General features: G+C 42.6%; 1 protein-coding gene across 4 annotated transcripts in view; it reads right to left on the bottom strand.

Moving 5' to 3' along the window:
* Window positions 1-17,032, bottom strand: part of rps6ka1 (ribosomal protein S6 kinase a, polypeptide 1) — a 53,279-nt gene that overhangs the window by 2,742 nt on the left and 33,505 nt on the right. For 2 of the 4 annotated variants that reach the window (XM_085392357.1, XM_085392355.1), the window contains exons 3-18: window positions 7,807-7,923; window positions 7,551-7,632; window positions 6,546-6,626; window positions 6,303-6,382; window positions 5,961-6,067; window positions 5,163-5,200; window positions 4,651-4,793; window positions 4,496-4,566; window positions 3,807-3,895; window positions 3,611-3,675; window positions 3,400-3,502; window positions 3,062-3,192; window positions 1,673-1,798; window positions 1,418-1,507; window positions 1,163-1,321; window positions 74-235 (exon numbers count right to left, since the gene is read on the bottom strand). In XM_085392357.1, the coding sequence (XP_085248483.1) occupies window positions 74-235; window positions 1,163-1,321; window positions 1,418-1,507; window positions 1,673-1,798; window positions 3,062-3,192; window positions 3,400-3,502; window positions 3,611-3,675; window positions 3,807-3,895; window positions 4,496-4,566; window positions 4,651-4,793; window positions 5,163-5,200; window positions 5,961-6,067; window positions 6,303-6,382; window positions 6,546-6,626; window positions 7,551-7,632; window positions 7,807-7,923 (1,644 nt within the window). Of the gene's footprint in view, window positions 1-73; window positions 236-1,162; window positions 1,322-1,417; window positions 1,508-1,672; window positions 1,799-3,061; window positions 3,193-3,399; window positions 3,503-3,610; window positions 3,676-3,806; window positions 3,896-4,495; window positions 4,567-4,650; window positions 4,794-5,162; window positions 5,201-5,960; window positions 6,068-6,302; window positions 6,383-6,545; window positions 6,627-7,550; window positions 7,633-7,806; window positions 7,924-9,073; window positions 9,600-11,557; window positions 11,677-17,032 lie in introns of those variants that run through there. The other 2 variants (XM_085392356.1, XM_085392354.1) reach the window with 2 other exon arrangements.

A 17,032-nucleotide genomic window follows, 5' to 3' on the forward strand; every position in this document is an offset into this window, starting at 1 on the left:
TATATATCACAATGACTGGGGGAACCTTGACTTTTGTGAGTATGTCTTGCGAGCGCACTCGTCACTTGCTCACCTCAGGAGCTACAAAGTTAGCAGTATAGCACGGGGTCATTAGCAGGCCATTGTTGGCACGCAGTTGCTTAGCAAAGCCGAAGTCACAGATTCTGATTGACTCGGGATTCCCCGACTCGTCGACATAGAGGATGTTGCTGGGCTTCAGGTCTCTGTGCACTACCTGAAACACAAGAGGGCAAGAGTGGAATGGAGGGAGAAAATTAGGATTGAAAGTGTCAGTAAACACTCTTGGGTGGAATTCTTTCCCATTTTTATCTGCTTTAAAAATGTCTTCTATAAATTATTTTCAATTTTATTCTAATCAGAAGTTGAATTATTTACCGAGGTGCTTCAAGTGATTATTCCCCTATGTGTTGTTACTAAACCAAAATAATTAAAAGGATGAACACAGTTTGACATCTTCAAGCTAGAAATTCATAAAAAGTAAACAAAAGTAGACATGTGTTGTAAGTTTTTAAACATCAGGAAACATAAAAAAGTAAAAAGAAAAAGAAAAGTAAAGACTTTAGCCTGGTTTTCAAAGGCACTACTATTCAACAGTTTTCTTAAAAAAGCAAAATGAACATCAAATAACTAAACTCTAATAGCACCTTAACTAATATTTCTAAAAGACAGAGCTATTTCACAGCAGTTATTTTGATAAAACACTATTGCTCAAATACAGCTCCAGAAAATAATTTTAAAAAACCCATTGTGTGCTTCACAGGTTTGCCATTTCAGAATAAAAGAACCGGTTCAATAGATGCCATTTGACCTCAAAGTCACATGATAGGGTGGGGCTAGGTTTCACAGCGGGTTCACCCGAAACCTTGGCTGATTGTGACCTACACCCATTTTCACACCTTGGCTCGTGCGTTTAGGTAGAGGATCAACAAGGGGGTTCATGACCCTCTTCGGGGGACACTCCCCTAGGACTTCAATCTGGGACTCTCCACCATTTGACCTTAGAACTGAGAAGCTTCTCAGGTGAGGTGAAACGTCTTCAAGAAACTCAAAGAAGTCCAAAAGGCTTTTCTTTTCAAGCTCCTTAGACAAAACATACATATAAAACAGGACTAAAAGTCCTAGTGGTCTTAGTGGTCCTCACCCCTTGTGAGTGGAGGTACTCAGCAGTCTTGGTGATAGTGTGTAGCACAGCGCTGGCCTCTCGCTCCGAAAAGAACTTCTGCTTGAGGATCCGATCCAGCAGCTCTCCTCCACGCATCAGCTCCGTCACCATGAACACCTGCTTACCGTTGTCGTACACCTGCGACAGAAAGACAAACAAACATCAGCGAGTCTTATTACACTCAACACCCAAGGCGAACAAAGGTTGTCAGACAGAGTGCGTGTTTAGACCCACATCCTTGAGTGTTATGATGTTAGGGTGCTGTCCGTATCTAAGCAGAATCTCTATTTCCTCAGAGGGGTCTGTGCTAGTCTTGTCAATCATCTGGAAATCAAAAGCACAACAACGGCATTAGGATCATGTTTTTGAAAGGCTGCATATTTTCCTCCTTCTTTTACTGAAGAACTACTGAAAAACATATTTGTTAGATTTTGCTGTCCTGTATTCACAAGCTAACTTTTCCCTGTGTGTGTGTTTATGTGTTCATACCTTGACAGCGTATTCAGTGTTGGTGGCTTTGTGGATACAACGTTTACAGACGGAGAAAGAGCCCATCCCTATATCTTCCTTCAGTACGTAGCCATCGCTGAAAAGGACGTTTTTCCCGTGTAGTTGCTGCAGAGGAAGATTTGAAATTGTGATGAGCGTTGGAGGAGTGACGGACTGACAAGAGCTCATGTGGGGGGAGGTTGATGATGTTGGGGAAGGGGCTGAAATCTATTTCTGGAGTCAATTTCTTCCTCTTTGTCAAAGTGTCTCTTCAAATCTACCACACACACGCAGTAGAAAAACTGCTTTTGCCAGGCATTACACAAGATTTGAAGCCGTGTACCTCATCTGAGTCGTTTCTTTCTAATCGTGTTCCTGTCTGCCTTTCGCACACCGTACACACAGAATCTGTCTCTATTTCATGCCATCAGCAGTCAGAACTCGACAGAAATATAACACACTGAAATAACTTTGTCCACACCTTTAGATTACAGTACATGGGCATATTCACCGACTACTTCATCAGGTACTAATTACTAGGCTCACTTCCCTTTTACTTTCAGAAATGCTTTAGTTCTTCATAGCATAGAATCAACAAGGAACTGAAAACATTCGTCAGCGGTTTTAGTTCATAGTGACATGATTTAATCTCACAGCTGCTGCGCATTTTCCAGCTGCACACCCATGTTGCAAATTTTCGAGTGCACAGATGCTCTATTGGGTTGAGATCTGATGACAGTGGAGGCCATTTGAGTACAATGAACTCACTGTCATGTTCAGAAAACCAGTTTGAGATGATTTGAGCCTTGTGATGTGGTCTGTTTTCCTGCTGATAACAGCCATCAGAAGATGGATACAATGTGAGAATAACTAAGGGGCCTGAAGTGTGCCAAACCCTACTATTCGAATTCATACTCATCACACCAGCCAATATTATTATAATCTTCCATTGTTCAGTTTTAGTGTGTCGAGTTACTGTTGATCATGTTGCGGGCAGCACAGTGTGTGGTGGTTGGCACAGCTGCCTCACCACCATCTAGCCGGGGAATTTCTGTGTGGTGTTTGCAATTTCTTCCCATGTCATGAGTTTGTTCTTTCCAGGTATTCCGACTTTCTCCCAGGGTCCAAAGACATGCACTTAGTTGACTGGACACTCTAAATGACCAGTTAACCTAACTTCCTCCCATCACCTCCAACCAGTCGCAGCAGATGGCTGCCCCTCCCTAAACCCGGTTCTGTTGGAGGCTTCTTCCTGTTAGAAGGGAGTTTTTTCCCCTCCCACTGTTGCCAAAGGAGTCATAGGGGAAATTTCTCGGTTTTCTTTGTGTCCTGCCAGAACAGGCTCCAGTATCCAGTATTTATCTATCCCAAGAGTGAATAGCTACTGACCTGAACCACTGGATGTGGTGGGGCCTGCACTGGCTCTGATGAACCATCCTCCTCTAACAGAGTTGATGCAACAAAGCTGAAGCCTCTGAAGAGCTGGTGAGCTCCAGCACTGGGGGGTACACCAGGGGAGTCTGCAGGATAATAAATAAAAATAAAGGCTTCGGAAAAACAGACAGGTTTATTGCAGTAATGTTAGAAAACAAAAAAGGCACTGCTATAAAAACTTCACATTGAGGTATTATTGACAAGCACAGCTAATCACAAATATGTTAGTGCATCCCAATGTTGCTGTGTCTCCTTTAAATAAAAAAAATGTGTATTGATTTTTGATTTTCGACCTTTAGGTGTGCGGGAGGTGAATTCGGAGTCGAAGTAGAAAGTGTCATCCGGACGTGCGACCGCTGGTCTGAACGGAGGCTTTGCTTCTTTTCGGAAGAGTTTCTAAAAAGGAATAAAGAAGCTTAACTCACGCTGTGCAGTTGAAGTTCTGAATGCCACCTGTGATGGTTGCTATAAATTCAAACACATATGTAATCACACAGAACTCACATTCCAGTCTATGGTTGAGAAGAAACCGTGCCGCTTAATCTCCTCAGCGCCATCGGCATTAGATCCTGCAAAACATCAAATAGAATCAATCACAATAGAAAACTACAAACCAATGTAAAGCACAGCCTTTCCCTGTGAAATCAGATAGAGTGTGTACCGTCATTTGTCAAAGTCATGTTCCAGAGCTGATACTAACCCAGTCTGTTGGCAGGGTTCCTTTTGAACAAAGCCCTGAGCAAAGATTGGGCCTCTGCACTCAGGAACTGAGGCATTCCAAGACGAGCCCTGCACAAACACACAAAGAGGGCTTCCAGCTTTAATTATTGCACCGGATATAGAATGAGGCAGTTGGAATATGTTGGAATAAGTACATTTGGCAACAGGTTTTTGTGTTGAATTGAGTTTTTCCGTGTTCTCCATGTGCCTGCAAATTTACTCTCCGGGTTAGTTCTTAAGCTGAGAGCCTGTTTAGGACGTCATACCCCACCTGACCGCCTATGCAGGTTGGGCATGGACAATCTGGGAAAACAACTGAATTAAAATAAGTTGGTAAAAGGGATTCCTGAGCGAGGGAGAAAAAAAAACAAAAAAAAAAAAACTTTTTTCAGCCTACAAATGGGGGGCGTGCCACAAAACGTTTGAGAGCTACTTAGCTGGTCATTGTAAATTGACTTCAGATGTAGTTGTGAATGTGCCTGCTCAGCTGTCTAACTGTGTTAGCCCTGTAATTTACCGACTTCCTGTCCAAGGTGTAGCCCACATCTCTCACCCAAAGTGAGGTGGAATAGGCTCTAGTCCACTCACACGCTTTTGCTGATGGACATGAGTAAGTAGTTAAAAGAAAAGAAAAAATGAGTGATGTTCTTGAATCCAGGTGGTACTCACTTCAGAATGAGATTCATGGTTTCTTTGCGGTCCTTCCCTTGAAATGGCAACGCCCCCGTCAGCATCTCAAACTGGGAGAGAAAACACAAAAAATGTAATCGGCATATTTATTTACGTAATATTTACGCTCAGCCAGTACGTTTTTTCCTCCTTACCATTAGTACCCCGAACGACCACCAGTCGGCGCTGTGGGTGTGTCCCTGCCTGTTCACGACCTCTGGTGCCATGTACTCCACAGTGCCACAGAAGGAATAAGCTTTCTTCTCATGATCAATGGCTTCTTTACACAGGCCGAAATCTGAAAACACACAAGACATTAACCAAGGACCTGGATCCTTATATTATATTATATAGCAGCACGATAATAGCTACAAAAAGCTTTAACATGAAACAGTTTTCCCACAAGAGCTCTGTTAAGGCGACTTCTTAATTATCATTCGTTTCCTCTGGTTGAGGATAAGAGATTCTAAAGAGGTTTATCACAGATATTCAAGATAAAGTATTATAATTAACTTGGGGAACATATACAGGATGTTATGGAGATACGAGTCAGTGAGATAAAGCCATCACTGCTGTGAATCAAGGTCAATGTGGTAGAGGAAAGGAAAGTGTGTGTGCAAAATGAATAGTGAGAGGTAGATGTAAAAGAAACAACAATGAGGCTCACCTGTGAGTTTGATGTGTCCCTCCTCATCCAGAAGAATGCTAGGAGAAAACAATGTCACATATAAGACAAACTAAAATCTTACAGAGTCTGAACATTTTACCCATCTGGATTATACAAAGTAAACTTTTCTTTGCTGTATGCTTTGCTCAGTTGTAGTATGTCTTGGTGTCAAAGTATACTCGGCTGTCGGATCATTAGGTACCCTTAAAAACAACTGAAGGCTAATATAGCAGTCTGTATGTGGTGGTCAAAGTTATAAAAACACGTTTCAGTTTCAATACAACATGTTAGCATTCAAAAGCACCAAAATTTAAAAAAGCAACACATAAATGAATCACCGGCTCTTTAAATTAGCGACGGTGTCGGGTCTTACATGCATACTATGAGATCGAGTGCTGTGCACAGCACACGCTGAGGAACAAGCATCGACAGCTGGTGGCAGCAATGTACCATAACAAGTACCGATGTGCCAATTACAGCAGAGAGTGAGGGAACACAAGCTAATGAAAATGGTGCAGGGTTCAACAAGTAAAAAATACTTTGCAGTGAGTGCAATAGAAATATGACAGGAGGAAATTGTTGCACTTTGAAGTCATCACTGCTGTCTGGGGTTGTGGCTACAGGTCTGCAGCAGGGAAGACACTTTTCCCACACTCACTGAAATGCATGCTGTTCTTCTGGATTAATCTAACTTGGAGACGTTTATGACTGATGCACTGTGTGTATATTTTTATATATATTTGTCATTATACATTTCCTGCAGCATGGCATGCAAAACGCTTGGTTTTCCACTCTTACTTTTCAGGTTTGAGGTCCCTGTAAATGATACCCAAGCTATGAAGGTGGTCCAGTCCTAATGCCAGTTCTGCTAGGTAAAACTTCACATCCTCTTCTGTGAACATCACCTGAGGGGTAAAGGAGACAAAGAAGAGAGAGGATGTGACACACAAAGAAAAGGAAAATGAGACAATAAGAGAGCATAACACCGCAGAGTGACACAATGCAGAATAAATGGGTAAGCACATATCAGTTTATAGGATAAATAAGTGGACATAGGACTGAGAAAAAGAAATCCTGACCTCAGGTCAGCATAACAACACTAAGTAGTCACTTCTTTTTTTTCTTTTTCTTTTTTTTTACCTCTTTGGAGAGTCTAGTAAAAAGATCCCCTCCTCTGAGAAAGTCCAGGATCAAGTACAGCTTCCCTTCAGTCTGGAATGCTACAGATGCACAAATTCACATTTAGTTCAACTGTAAATCAGGAAGCATGAGTTAAGCTTCTGGAAGTTGAAGTAATAAAACAGTAAATCAAGTCAGTACATCAAATAACATTAATAAGAGGGAAGGGAAGCAGAGTCTAACAAAAGCATCAGGCTGACTCACCATAGTGCAGTTTGACAACAAATGGGTGATTGACGTCTGCCAAAATGTCTCGCTCCATCTTGGTCCTCACACGGTCTCTGACTGAAGGCCAATGATCGAGGGTTAGTGTGATAGTATGCATTAAAGATTTATAACGTGTCTGTACGTAAGCACAGAGTATGGTAAAAGTACTACAACACACTAAATGCTGGTGCTGATGAGAGTACAATTCAACTTGGACTCATTAAGCTGCAATAGGAGAGGATCCTCAAATTAAAGCATAGCCAAACTTAAATAATGGGGTCAGTGCTGAATGTTAATGATGACCTAAATTTGGGGATTTTGTGCATGCAACTGCGACTCTGAGCACAGTAGATTAACTCAGCTGCTGCTTAAAAACTTCACCATGGGCAGCCAATCAGAAAAAAGCTGACTTCAAGCAAAAGGGAAGGAATGTAAAATAGCGAATTTCAGACAGAGAGGAGCTGCACCCAAAATAAGGCGAATTATGATCAATTTGACCTGCTAGTCATGAAAAGCTGTTAAAGAATAAAAACACGGAGATTTAAATGAGAGTAACAGGTCCCTGTTAAATTTGCAAAGCTGCACAGAACCACCCACGTGATTTTGGGAGATGATGAGAAGAAATCTGATGCCCCGATGTTTGCAGAAGGTGAGACCACAACACCTGTTCATAGGAACCCACTGAAAGCAGTGGTGGTCTTACTATGCACACATACCACTGCATGTGTTACAGGAAATTCATACACCCTTTTATATGAAACTAAACAACCACTTGAAAAATGAAGTTGCCAAACACAAGGCCTTTTCAAATCAACATCACCGGAAAGGTAAAAGGTGCAGCTCTACAAAAAAAAAAAAAAAAAAAAAAACCCAAAAAAAAAAAACCAACTCACTCACTTTTCTTTGTTTTTTTTTCCCTGTCAATGAAGCCAAAAGCCAAAACAGAGAAAAGTAGCAATTCTTAAAATTTCACGACCATAGCCAAGCCTGACGTTGCTGTACCTTTTAGTGTGGCCTTCTTGAGGACCTTCATGGCATAGAGCTGGTTGGCATCGGGAGGAGTCACCTTTCGTACCAGGAACACCTGCAAAATAATTTTTTTTCAAAAAAATTCCCCCCAAAAATATAACAAACACCAAAAACACTGTTAAAGATGCAACAATTTTTGTAGGTTGGGGAGTAAGAGTAGCAAAGGAGGAAGAGAAAAATAGACATGTAGTCAAAATAGAAAGAAACCGAAAGAGTAAAAGCAAATTACCTTGCCAAAGGATCCCTGTCCCAGGACTTTGAGCAGTTCAAACTGAGAGGCATCAGCTTTCTCTGAGCCCTCCTTGACCACATGGGTGATGTTGATCTCTTTGATGTCTCCATCTTCCTAAAGAGTGAAAAGAAAACAGACGGAGGGAAAGCAGTCAATGATCACAGAACGACAGCAATACTGCACAGCTGCAAAAAAAAAAATAAAAATTTCACAAGCCGCTTGCTTATGCAAAGATAAGTTCTCCTGTGGAGGTGCCTCCTGCTGTCAATATAACACATTTCAAAAAAAGAGGAAGCAAGGTAAGAAGTGAGATGTGCACGTGAGCACAAACAGTTGCTTATCGATGCGTTTATTTGCTTTTAGCACACGGGAACTGGTGGTGTAAATATTCAGTGGAAGTAGATCTGTGTAAAAGCAAGTTCACAGCAAGCGCACTCTCACAACTGGGTGGATCCCAGCTGACACCGCTCATAGCTCCACCACATGAACACGCGCAGCTGACCTGGTGTCAGCCTCACCCAAAACTCAACAACAATAACAACGATGCAGAGAATTCTCTTTCAAGAGTGTTCCCCTCCCTTGATAATCTTCCTTGAATTTCACACCTCGGGCCCTGTGATGAAGCAAAGTACAGTAGGTACCCTGCTGGGAGAATTTTAGATTCACCAGTGCAGTTTCAGGGGAAAGACTTTTCCCCTACTTCTGCCTATGAAATCCAAATCTCAGGGATCAGAAAGCAGAACATCTGGGCTGTCCTGCTCCTAATTTCTCCTTTATAGGCATGTTCAGGTTTACACTATTACCATGGATCCTGAATAAAGTTACACTTGGCAATTACAAGTTATTTAAAAAAAACAACCAAACAAAAAATAAAGTGCAATCAGCTGACCGTTGCATAATCAATATTTCAAAGAAGTGATGAAAGACATATTTTCAGCAGTCTCTTCTTTCAGCTTTTTAAAAGTTTCTACAAAACAACAGCCACCGCCATCACCACAGACCACTGCAGCCTGGGACTTAATTTGACAACAGGAAACCAGAGTTGGCTGAACACAGCAGGCTTTCAGTTGCACCTTGTTTTCTGAACAACCGCGACAAGAGCGAATACAAAACCTCGTTTGCACTTTGCTGTGCTGATGAATCCCTCTTTTCTCCTCATTTTCTTAAAACTCAGTTTCATTAAGACGACGCCACTGAACGCTCTGTCGACGACTTAACTACTCAAAGCTGATCGAGATGTCAATATCAGGAGGTGTCACTTTACCGTCCAGTGGTTCTCCGGCGGAGGTAAAGTGCCAGTGTCGTTGTCCGTTGCCGCCGTGGGTCTGTAGGTGTTACAGTGAGCAGGGCTGCCAGTCAAGGATTTGTTCTTTTTGAACAAGTAGATGGACAGCATGCGAGTCAGGTTGAACTTTCTCTTGTCCTTCTCCATCTCAGCATTTCCCAGAGTGTTGTATCATCCTACCTTCATCCATAACAAGGTACACACTCTTCTACCTCTCATATAATCATCTCAAATCTCACCTCATCTCACCGAGAGCACACTTTAAGATCGTTTGTGCTTTCATGTTAGGATTCGTTGTGTGGACTGCAGATAAATATTGAAAAGTCTCTCAGCCTCTGCTCTTTAGTCGACTGCAGAGGCCTTCTGCTAAATTTCCTTCAGTGCTTCATCTTCATGTTCTCTTCCATTCTATCTCCGGTCCTTGCTCGCTCCCTGCCTCTGTGTCTGTCTGATTAGACCGGTGTGCCTTCGGTGAATGACTGCAGCTGAAATGAACTGGAACCGAAGCGAGCAGGAAGGAAGAGCCTGCTATATTCTCACAGTCCTGCACCCAACTTCTTGTCACACTCTCTCTCTCACACACACACATGTGTGCGGCTGAAAGAGAGAGAGAGTGAGAGAGAGAAAGAGAGAGCAAGCGAGCAACAGGAGTACACTGAAACTCAAAAGAAGCACAAAAAAGAGATAGAGGTGGAGAAAAAGTAAAAAGAAAATGCTAATTAAATGCTTTCTTGAATAAATTTGCTTGCATTATCAGTAATTTTACAGACTCAAGAACCCAACTCTGTGCCACTTCCCTTTACCCATAATTCAACACAGAGGCCAGCGTGGAGGAGGATGGCAGAGAGGATGATGTGTCCCCTCTCGGTGTCAACACACCAGAGAGGATTCAGACAACTCACTGCCTCTGGATGACAGAGATTTTCCTGTCTGTGGCCAGGCATGTTGCTCTCTTCCCCCTCTTAACAGTCCTGTTCCTGCTCATCCTGTCTCCTAACACAGCTCTCGCTTAGAGCTGGGCGATATATCGAGTTTTTAAAACATATCGATATATTTTTATACGAGATATAAGATGTGACAATATCCTTTATATCGATATAGTCTATGTTACGTTATAATTATAGTTGTGGAGCCGCAAGTTTGCCTCTCTTTCGTCCACTTTTGTCTCTACGCAACGTTACTCCGCCTCGCCTTCACTGAAGACAACTCCCCCTTTTACCCCATCGCTTCACGTGCAGGCAGCGACAAGACGGACACGGCAAATCTCCGTTAACGAGTTACTGCGCATCGCCCCATGCGTGGGGCTGGACTGCGTCAACGTGCTAACGAGCTAAACATGCTAACGAGCTAACCGCGCTAACGAGCTAACAGCGCTAACCCTAAAATCCTTTCATTCTCTCAAAAGTTGATAGCGCGCCTTATGTATGAATTCTGGTTGTGCTTGGTGGCCGCGAACCGATTTTATGTGGTACACGGCGTTCAGCAATCTGTCAAAAATGTTTGAGTACGACTTTGGTAAGCTACGGAGCTGCACCGCTTGATAGAATGTCGGCGCATTACGGCTACCGAGGAGCTTCGCGGAGTGATACGTACTGTGCATCAACGTAATATTACCATATTGTGTGTGTATAAGGACCATAAATGGCACCTGTAAGAGACGTGGTTATGAAGCGGATTTCAAACTCCAGGCTATCAGTCACACAGTAAAACTTGGGAACAGAGCAGCTGTAAAATCTGTCTGTCTTTGTTATTACGCTCAGCGTCTTTTAGTTTACATTTTGACTGCACAATTGTGAGCTCTTTGTTTAGCACAAAAACAACCTTGTTTTCTTTTATTTATGGAGCATTATTATTTAATGAATGCTCATAATTTAATTTTGAGTAATTTTTCATGTACATCTGTGCTGTATGTTAATAAAAGTGCCTGTGTGACATCTGGGACACAGCTTTGACTAAGAACTCTTTTTGTTCTTACTTTATGGCTTAAAAAAAATATCGAGATATATATCTTATATCGCCATCCAGCTAAAAAATATCGAGATATGAATTTTGGGTCATATCGCCCAGCCCTACTCTCGCTGCTCGTAAAGTGGTCTTGAGATCCTCTTACTTTCCTCCATTGCTCACTTTATTGCCGTTTATACAGCAAACACTTCTTTAACCTGAGAGAATACGCCATTACGCGCCTGTATATAGAGCATGAGTCAACTCCTCTTGACCAAAGAGCAGCGTTACTTGGCTGGCAGCGAACCTGCACTGCAGCCTGTGCTCAGAAAAGGTTATTTGCTTAACAATTTTGTGATGGGAGAGTACATTTTCCAGAGGGTGGGGAGACGAGAAAAAAAAAGAAAAAGGAAATACAATGTGACATGGATGAAGCAGGATGTAATGTTTGTTTAGCGAGGGAGGAGCTGCAGAATGAACGGATTTAAAAGCAACAGTACACAGGTGGTGAGAGCTTACCTGGGCTCTAATAGTGGCATAGTCCCTCTCTATCCAGGTGATATGAGACTCGTTCTAGGAAGTGTTTGAATGGAGCAGTTAACATGAGTTACGTAAAACATGACGGGTTTTGCAACAGGTACATTTGTACCTCTTCATACAGGCTTGCTGCAGGTACATCTCATTAACACATGCGCACACACACACACACACACACACACACAGAAGAGGGTAGAATAGGGCCACATTAGTGACAGGAAACTTCTCTTCCCTCCTACTTCTCACTTCCTCTTTTCTTGAACTGATCTCACATCCTTCCTGCTCGATAACTAGATAACCAACTACACAGGAGAGCTGAGTTTACAAGCATGACAGCTGTTGCAGAGAAGAAGCTGAAATTCAGCGTTATGACTAACTATTTATAAAGGTTCTCGTGTTATCCGGAATCTAGAGTACTCAGGAACAGCTGTCTTTTGAAATGAAGTCACATGGTGTGTGGGAGATTAAAAAAATGAAAAAGAAAAAGAGTATTCACACTTCATGGCCTCACACATATTTTTTGTGGTTTTGCAGATCAGTTTCAGTTTGATTGCATTAATACCATGACTTGGCCAAAACGCAAAGATGAAAAAACTGAGCATCTAACTTTTAAATTTGCTACACCGGTTGAGTGAAAAGGCAGAATCTTCAGTGAAGCATTGAAAATAACATTTTTTATGATTTTTGAGGTTGGAGGAGGTGGAAGATGCTCCATCCACATCCTCCTTTGTTTCCCGTCAATTCACAGCTGGGAAGATGAAAACTCTCACATCCACCCTCACAGAGGAAACCCCTTCATCCCTCCCAAAATATCACGCAACACACACACACACACACACACACACACACACGCCAAGCACTCCCTAAAGCTTTCGGCAAGTCCCCAGCACATTCTTCACCTGACCACACTCACACGCAGCTGCCCACTTTGTAACAAGCGGAGGTTCATAACACGCACACATGAAATAAAAGCATCTACTTGCCTCTGCCATGCGGGTTTTGGTGCGGAATAAGAACCTCCACATGTCTGTGTCCAGATACTTCCATGTCACTGATGCTGTCACTGGGTGTCAGTGAACCTCTGTGACAGTCACACTTAGACACTTGCTTCTATGTGAGCCTGTGTCAGTTAGCCAACAACTCTGTATGCAATACCGCAACAGATACAACCTTCCTGTATGCTAAGCAAAATGGGAAGTAAAGTTATAAAAAATGCATATGAGCAGGGGACCGATTAGCTGTGGACAGCGTAGAAGGAAAAGGCTCAACTCAACAGGAAATAGCTCTTTCTCAATGGGAAAATGAATCAGAAGTCTATACAAGAGCTTCAAGGACAAGTTTACGGAAACAATGAGAAGAACTTGAATCTTTTGTGTCATTTTAGGCAAAAAGTGGGGAAACTGACTTCATGCTTTTTCTTCAGTTTGAGATTCAAGATAGCAATCATGCGAGGTTTTCAATTTCCGTTGACACATCATCTGACTAAAAGTCTAACGAAGCCTGAAAAAGGGCACAGTAAAAGTTTAACAATAAGAGAATCCTACAGTCATGATAATCTTTGGTCGAATCGAAGCTTAAACGAGCTAACACAAATGCTTCTCTGAGTCCGCTTATGCAACATTTGATCACCTTTTCAGACTGCTAGAGAACAGATGCGTCAACTGTGAGAGACAGATATGGTGTAATGCCCTTTGATTAACACAAGGGGCCAGTGCAGGTCTGCAGCCAGTCCACTGGTAGGTGTTCCAAAGAAGGATGTCATAAGATAGGAGCTTTAGCCAAGTAAGGGCATGCTCACATTGTTAGCTCATGCCTCATCCAAATCCTAGTGTTGGCTCTGACACCAATTACAGTAAGGGAGACAAAGTGGGACAGAAAGGGAGCATGTGGGAGATGACAGGCTGGAGTGCTGTCCAAACACTGTCCATTCACAGCAGCAGAGGTCAAACGAGTTTAAACCCTACAACAGTCACGTCTTGCGTCAAAGCAACGCACCAAAGCTCGAAATGATGGCAGAGTTCAGAGGAGAGAATCATTACAAAAAAATAAGACAAGAGGAAGAGTCAAGAGGAAAAGAGAAGTCACTGGTCAAATGGTGCATGAGCCTGGAAGAAGGAGTTAATTTAGGCTGTTGCTCTCCTAGTGTTTGTGTCTTGCACTGTAGCTTCTGCTCCTTCCTGGAAAATGAAGCGCAAGCACCTGTACGTTTTCAACTGCAAGACAGCTCCGACTGCACAGACAGAGGATGACGAGTGAAAGCGGGAAGGTCCAGAGAGGGAGACGGAGCAGTCTAAACATTCATCTGTAAAAACAAATACCCACACTAGACTTTGCCTGCAAGAGCAAACACACTCAGAGGGGTAAAAAAAAAAAAAAAAAAACAAAAACAAAAAAAAACACACTGCAGCGGTACCCTCACAATGACGAAAGAGTCTGAGATTATATAAGAACTGAAGACAAAAAGAGACTGTAGGCAGCATGGACCATATTTTTAGGCATTTCTAATAAAAATGCTTTAAGGTTATAAACAGGAACTGCTTCTTTTGTTAATGCCTAATAAAAGTCCTTGTAGTGAAATGTTGCACCCTCATTAAAATCTGCAGCTGCATAATCAGTTGATTGAGGTTAAATCAACTTTTAATGTATAAAAATGTCTAAAAATTGTCAAACACTGATACTTAAACCTGAGTAATATGTATGTGAACGTAGAACTAGTTTCATTTAAAACTCACATGTTTTAGTAATATTGGCAAATACTCCCATCACTTGCACGTGATTAACTAACCATTCAGTTCAAATATTAGTGTACAACCCTCTACGGGTCATTAATGAGAAGACATTTTTTGCACTCGCTTCATCGTTTATTGCTTATTTAAGGAGGAAAACTTAAAAGATCAGAATTCAAGCCACAATCTAAAATCACGACCACTTAAGCCCCTTAAGCTCGACACATACTGTCTGTTCTGACTATCATCTGGACCCGAATTTTAACCCTCATAAGCAAGTTCCCATGACTTGCAAACAGATATACACTCAACAAAAATATAAACGCAACACCTTTGTTACTGCTCCCATTCCCCATGGGATGGACGTAGAGACCTAAAATTCATTCCAGATACACAATATAACCATCCCTCCCAAACAGTGGTCACAAATCAGTCCAAATGTGTGGTAGTGGGCACATCTGCTATATTGAGATAATCCATCCCACCTCACAGGTGTGCCACATCAGGATGCTGATCTGACATCATGAGTAGTGCACAGGTGTACCTCAGACTGCCCACAACAAAAGGCCACCCTGGAATGTGCAGTTTTGTCTCACAGCAAAATGCCACAGATGCCACAAGCAATGAGGGAGCGTGCAATTGGCATGCTGACAGCAGGAATGTCAACCAGATCTGTCACCCGTGCATTGAATGTTCATTTCTCAACCATAAGCCGTCTCCACAGGCGTTTCAGAGAATATGGCAGCACATCCAACCGGCCTCACAACCGCAGACCTCGTGTAACCACACCAGCCCAGGACCTCCACATCCAGCAGGTTCACCTCCAAGATCGTCTGAGACCAGCCACCCAGACAGCTGCTGGAACAATTGGTTTGCACAACCAAACAATTTCTGCACAAACTGTCAGAAACCGTCTCAGGGACGCTCAACTGCATGCCCGTCATCCTCATCGGGGTCTTGACCTGACTCCAGCTCGTCGCCATAACAGACTTGTGTGGGCAAATGCTCACATTCGATGGCGTCTGGCACGTTGGAGAGGTGTGCGCTTCACGGATGAATCATGGTTCACATTGTTCAGGGCAGATGGCAGCTGAGAACGTCCCAGTTCTTGCATGGCCAGCATACTCACCGGACATGTCACCCATTGAGCATGTTCGGGATGTGCTTGACCGGCGTACACGACAGCGTGTACCAGTTCCCACGAATATCCAACAACCTCGCACAGCCATTGAAGTGGAGTGGACCAACATTCCACAGGCCACATTGTCAATCTGATAGACTCCATGCGACGATGTGTTGCACTGCATGAGGCAAATGGTGGTCACACCAGATACTGACCGGTTCTGGGTCCCCAGACCCCCAATAGCGCAAAAAACTGCACATTCCAGGGTGGCCTTTTGTTGTGGGCAGTCTGAGGTACACCTGTGCACTACTCATGATGTCAGATCAGCATCCTGATGTGGCACACCTGTGAGGTGGGATGGATTATCTCAATATAGCAGATGTGCCCACTACCACACATTTGGACTGATTTGTGACCACTGTTTGGGAGGGATGGTTATATTGTGTATCTGGAATGAATTTTAGGTCTCTACGTCCATCCCATGGGGAATGGGAGCAATAACAAAGGTGTTGCGTTTATATTTTTGTTGAGTGTATTAGGTTTCACAAATGATTACATAAAACTCATTTTTGCTTCCACATTTTTCCCATAAAAGGGCTCTTGCCTAAATGCTAAGCAGCACTTTTGTGTTGAGAATGATAAATGATACGAAAATTATGAAATATGGCTCCCTTTTCATCAAATCCCAACTGTTTTATACTAATTACTGGTTTTCATGCCCATAGCCTTGAAGAGAATTACATATCATTAATAAATGAAATATTAACCACTTTTAAAAGTGGTTTTCTTTTTATCAACTGTTTCGCACAAAAATTTTCGCACAAAGATGTTCAATAGCCTGGCATGTTTTGAGAAAGAAAACAAATGTATAAACACTGTTTAAAGTGAGGTATTTAGAGCTCTACACTGTAACTATGCATATGCACTCATGCAGGATTTCAATGCAGGAGGTCTAAAAGTTTTGTATCCGACGATCACACCATGAACTCGGGCTAGAAAGTGGCTCTCTGTTTTTAAATCAGCCGGAGCATCTTCCTTCTCCTCTTTAATATCTAAAGGTGGGCACCAAAGAACGGTACTATATTTTGGAGGGCAGGGAATTCATTCAACTAGTTCCTTTCAAAGTCAATTTAACACCTTTGATGGACAGGCTGGTCCTTCAGCACACCTTTTCACATTTTTAAGCCTCTCCATCTGCTCTAATTCATTTTGTCCTCTCCCATGTCCCATTTGTTCTCTATGACCTCCACCAACACCTGCTAACAGGCAAGACTGACAGGCTGGTACAAAAAAAAAAAAAAAAGGGGGAAGAGGGTGAAGGAAGGTTGGAAGATGGACATTCACCTGGTTCCAGTGAAATCCTTAGTCATCCCATCATGGTGCTTTAATACGAGCTGAGCCCTACAGGCACTACATCATAGGATACCACTGGAGAAAAGATTGGTTTAGTCTCCTAGGTTGAACTTAAAGGCTTAATGACAACATAAGATAAACAGCCTTAAGCCCTCAACGCTTAACATGAATATCTCTGCCTTTGTCCAGCAGAAAGGTGGAGGATCAAGCCTTCATCCACAGTCCAGCACTGAGAAAATCGATAGGGGAAATAAT

The sequence above is a fragment of the Rhamphochromis longiceps genome, linkage group LG19 (assembly GCF_057381845.1).
Source record: "Rhamphochromis longiceps isolate RC_006_pf linkage group LG19, R_longiceps_female_GT1.1, whole genome shotgun sequence".
NCBI classification, from domain to species: Eukaryota; Metazoa; Chordata; class Actinopteri; order Cichliformes; family Cichlidae; genus Rhamphochromis; species Rhamphochromis longiceps.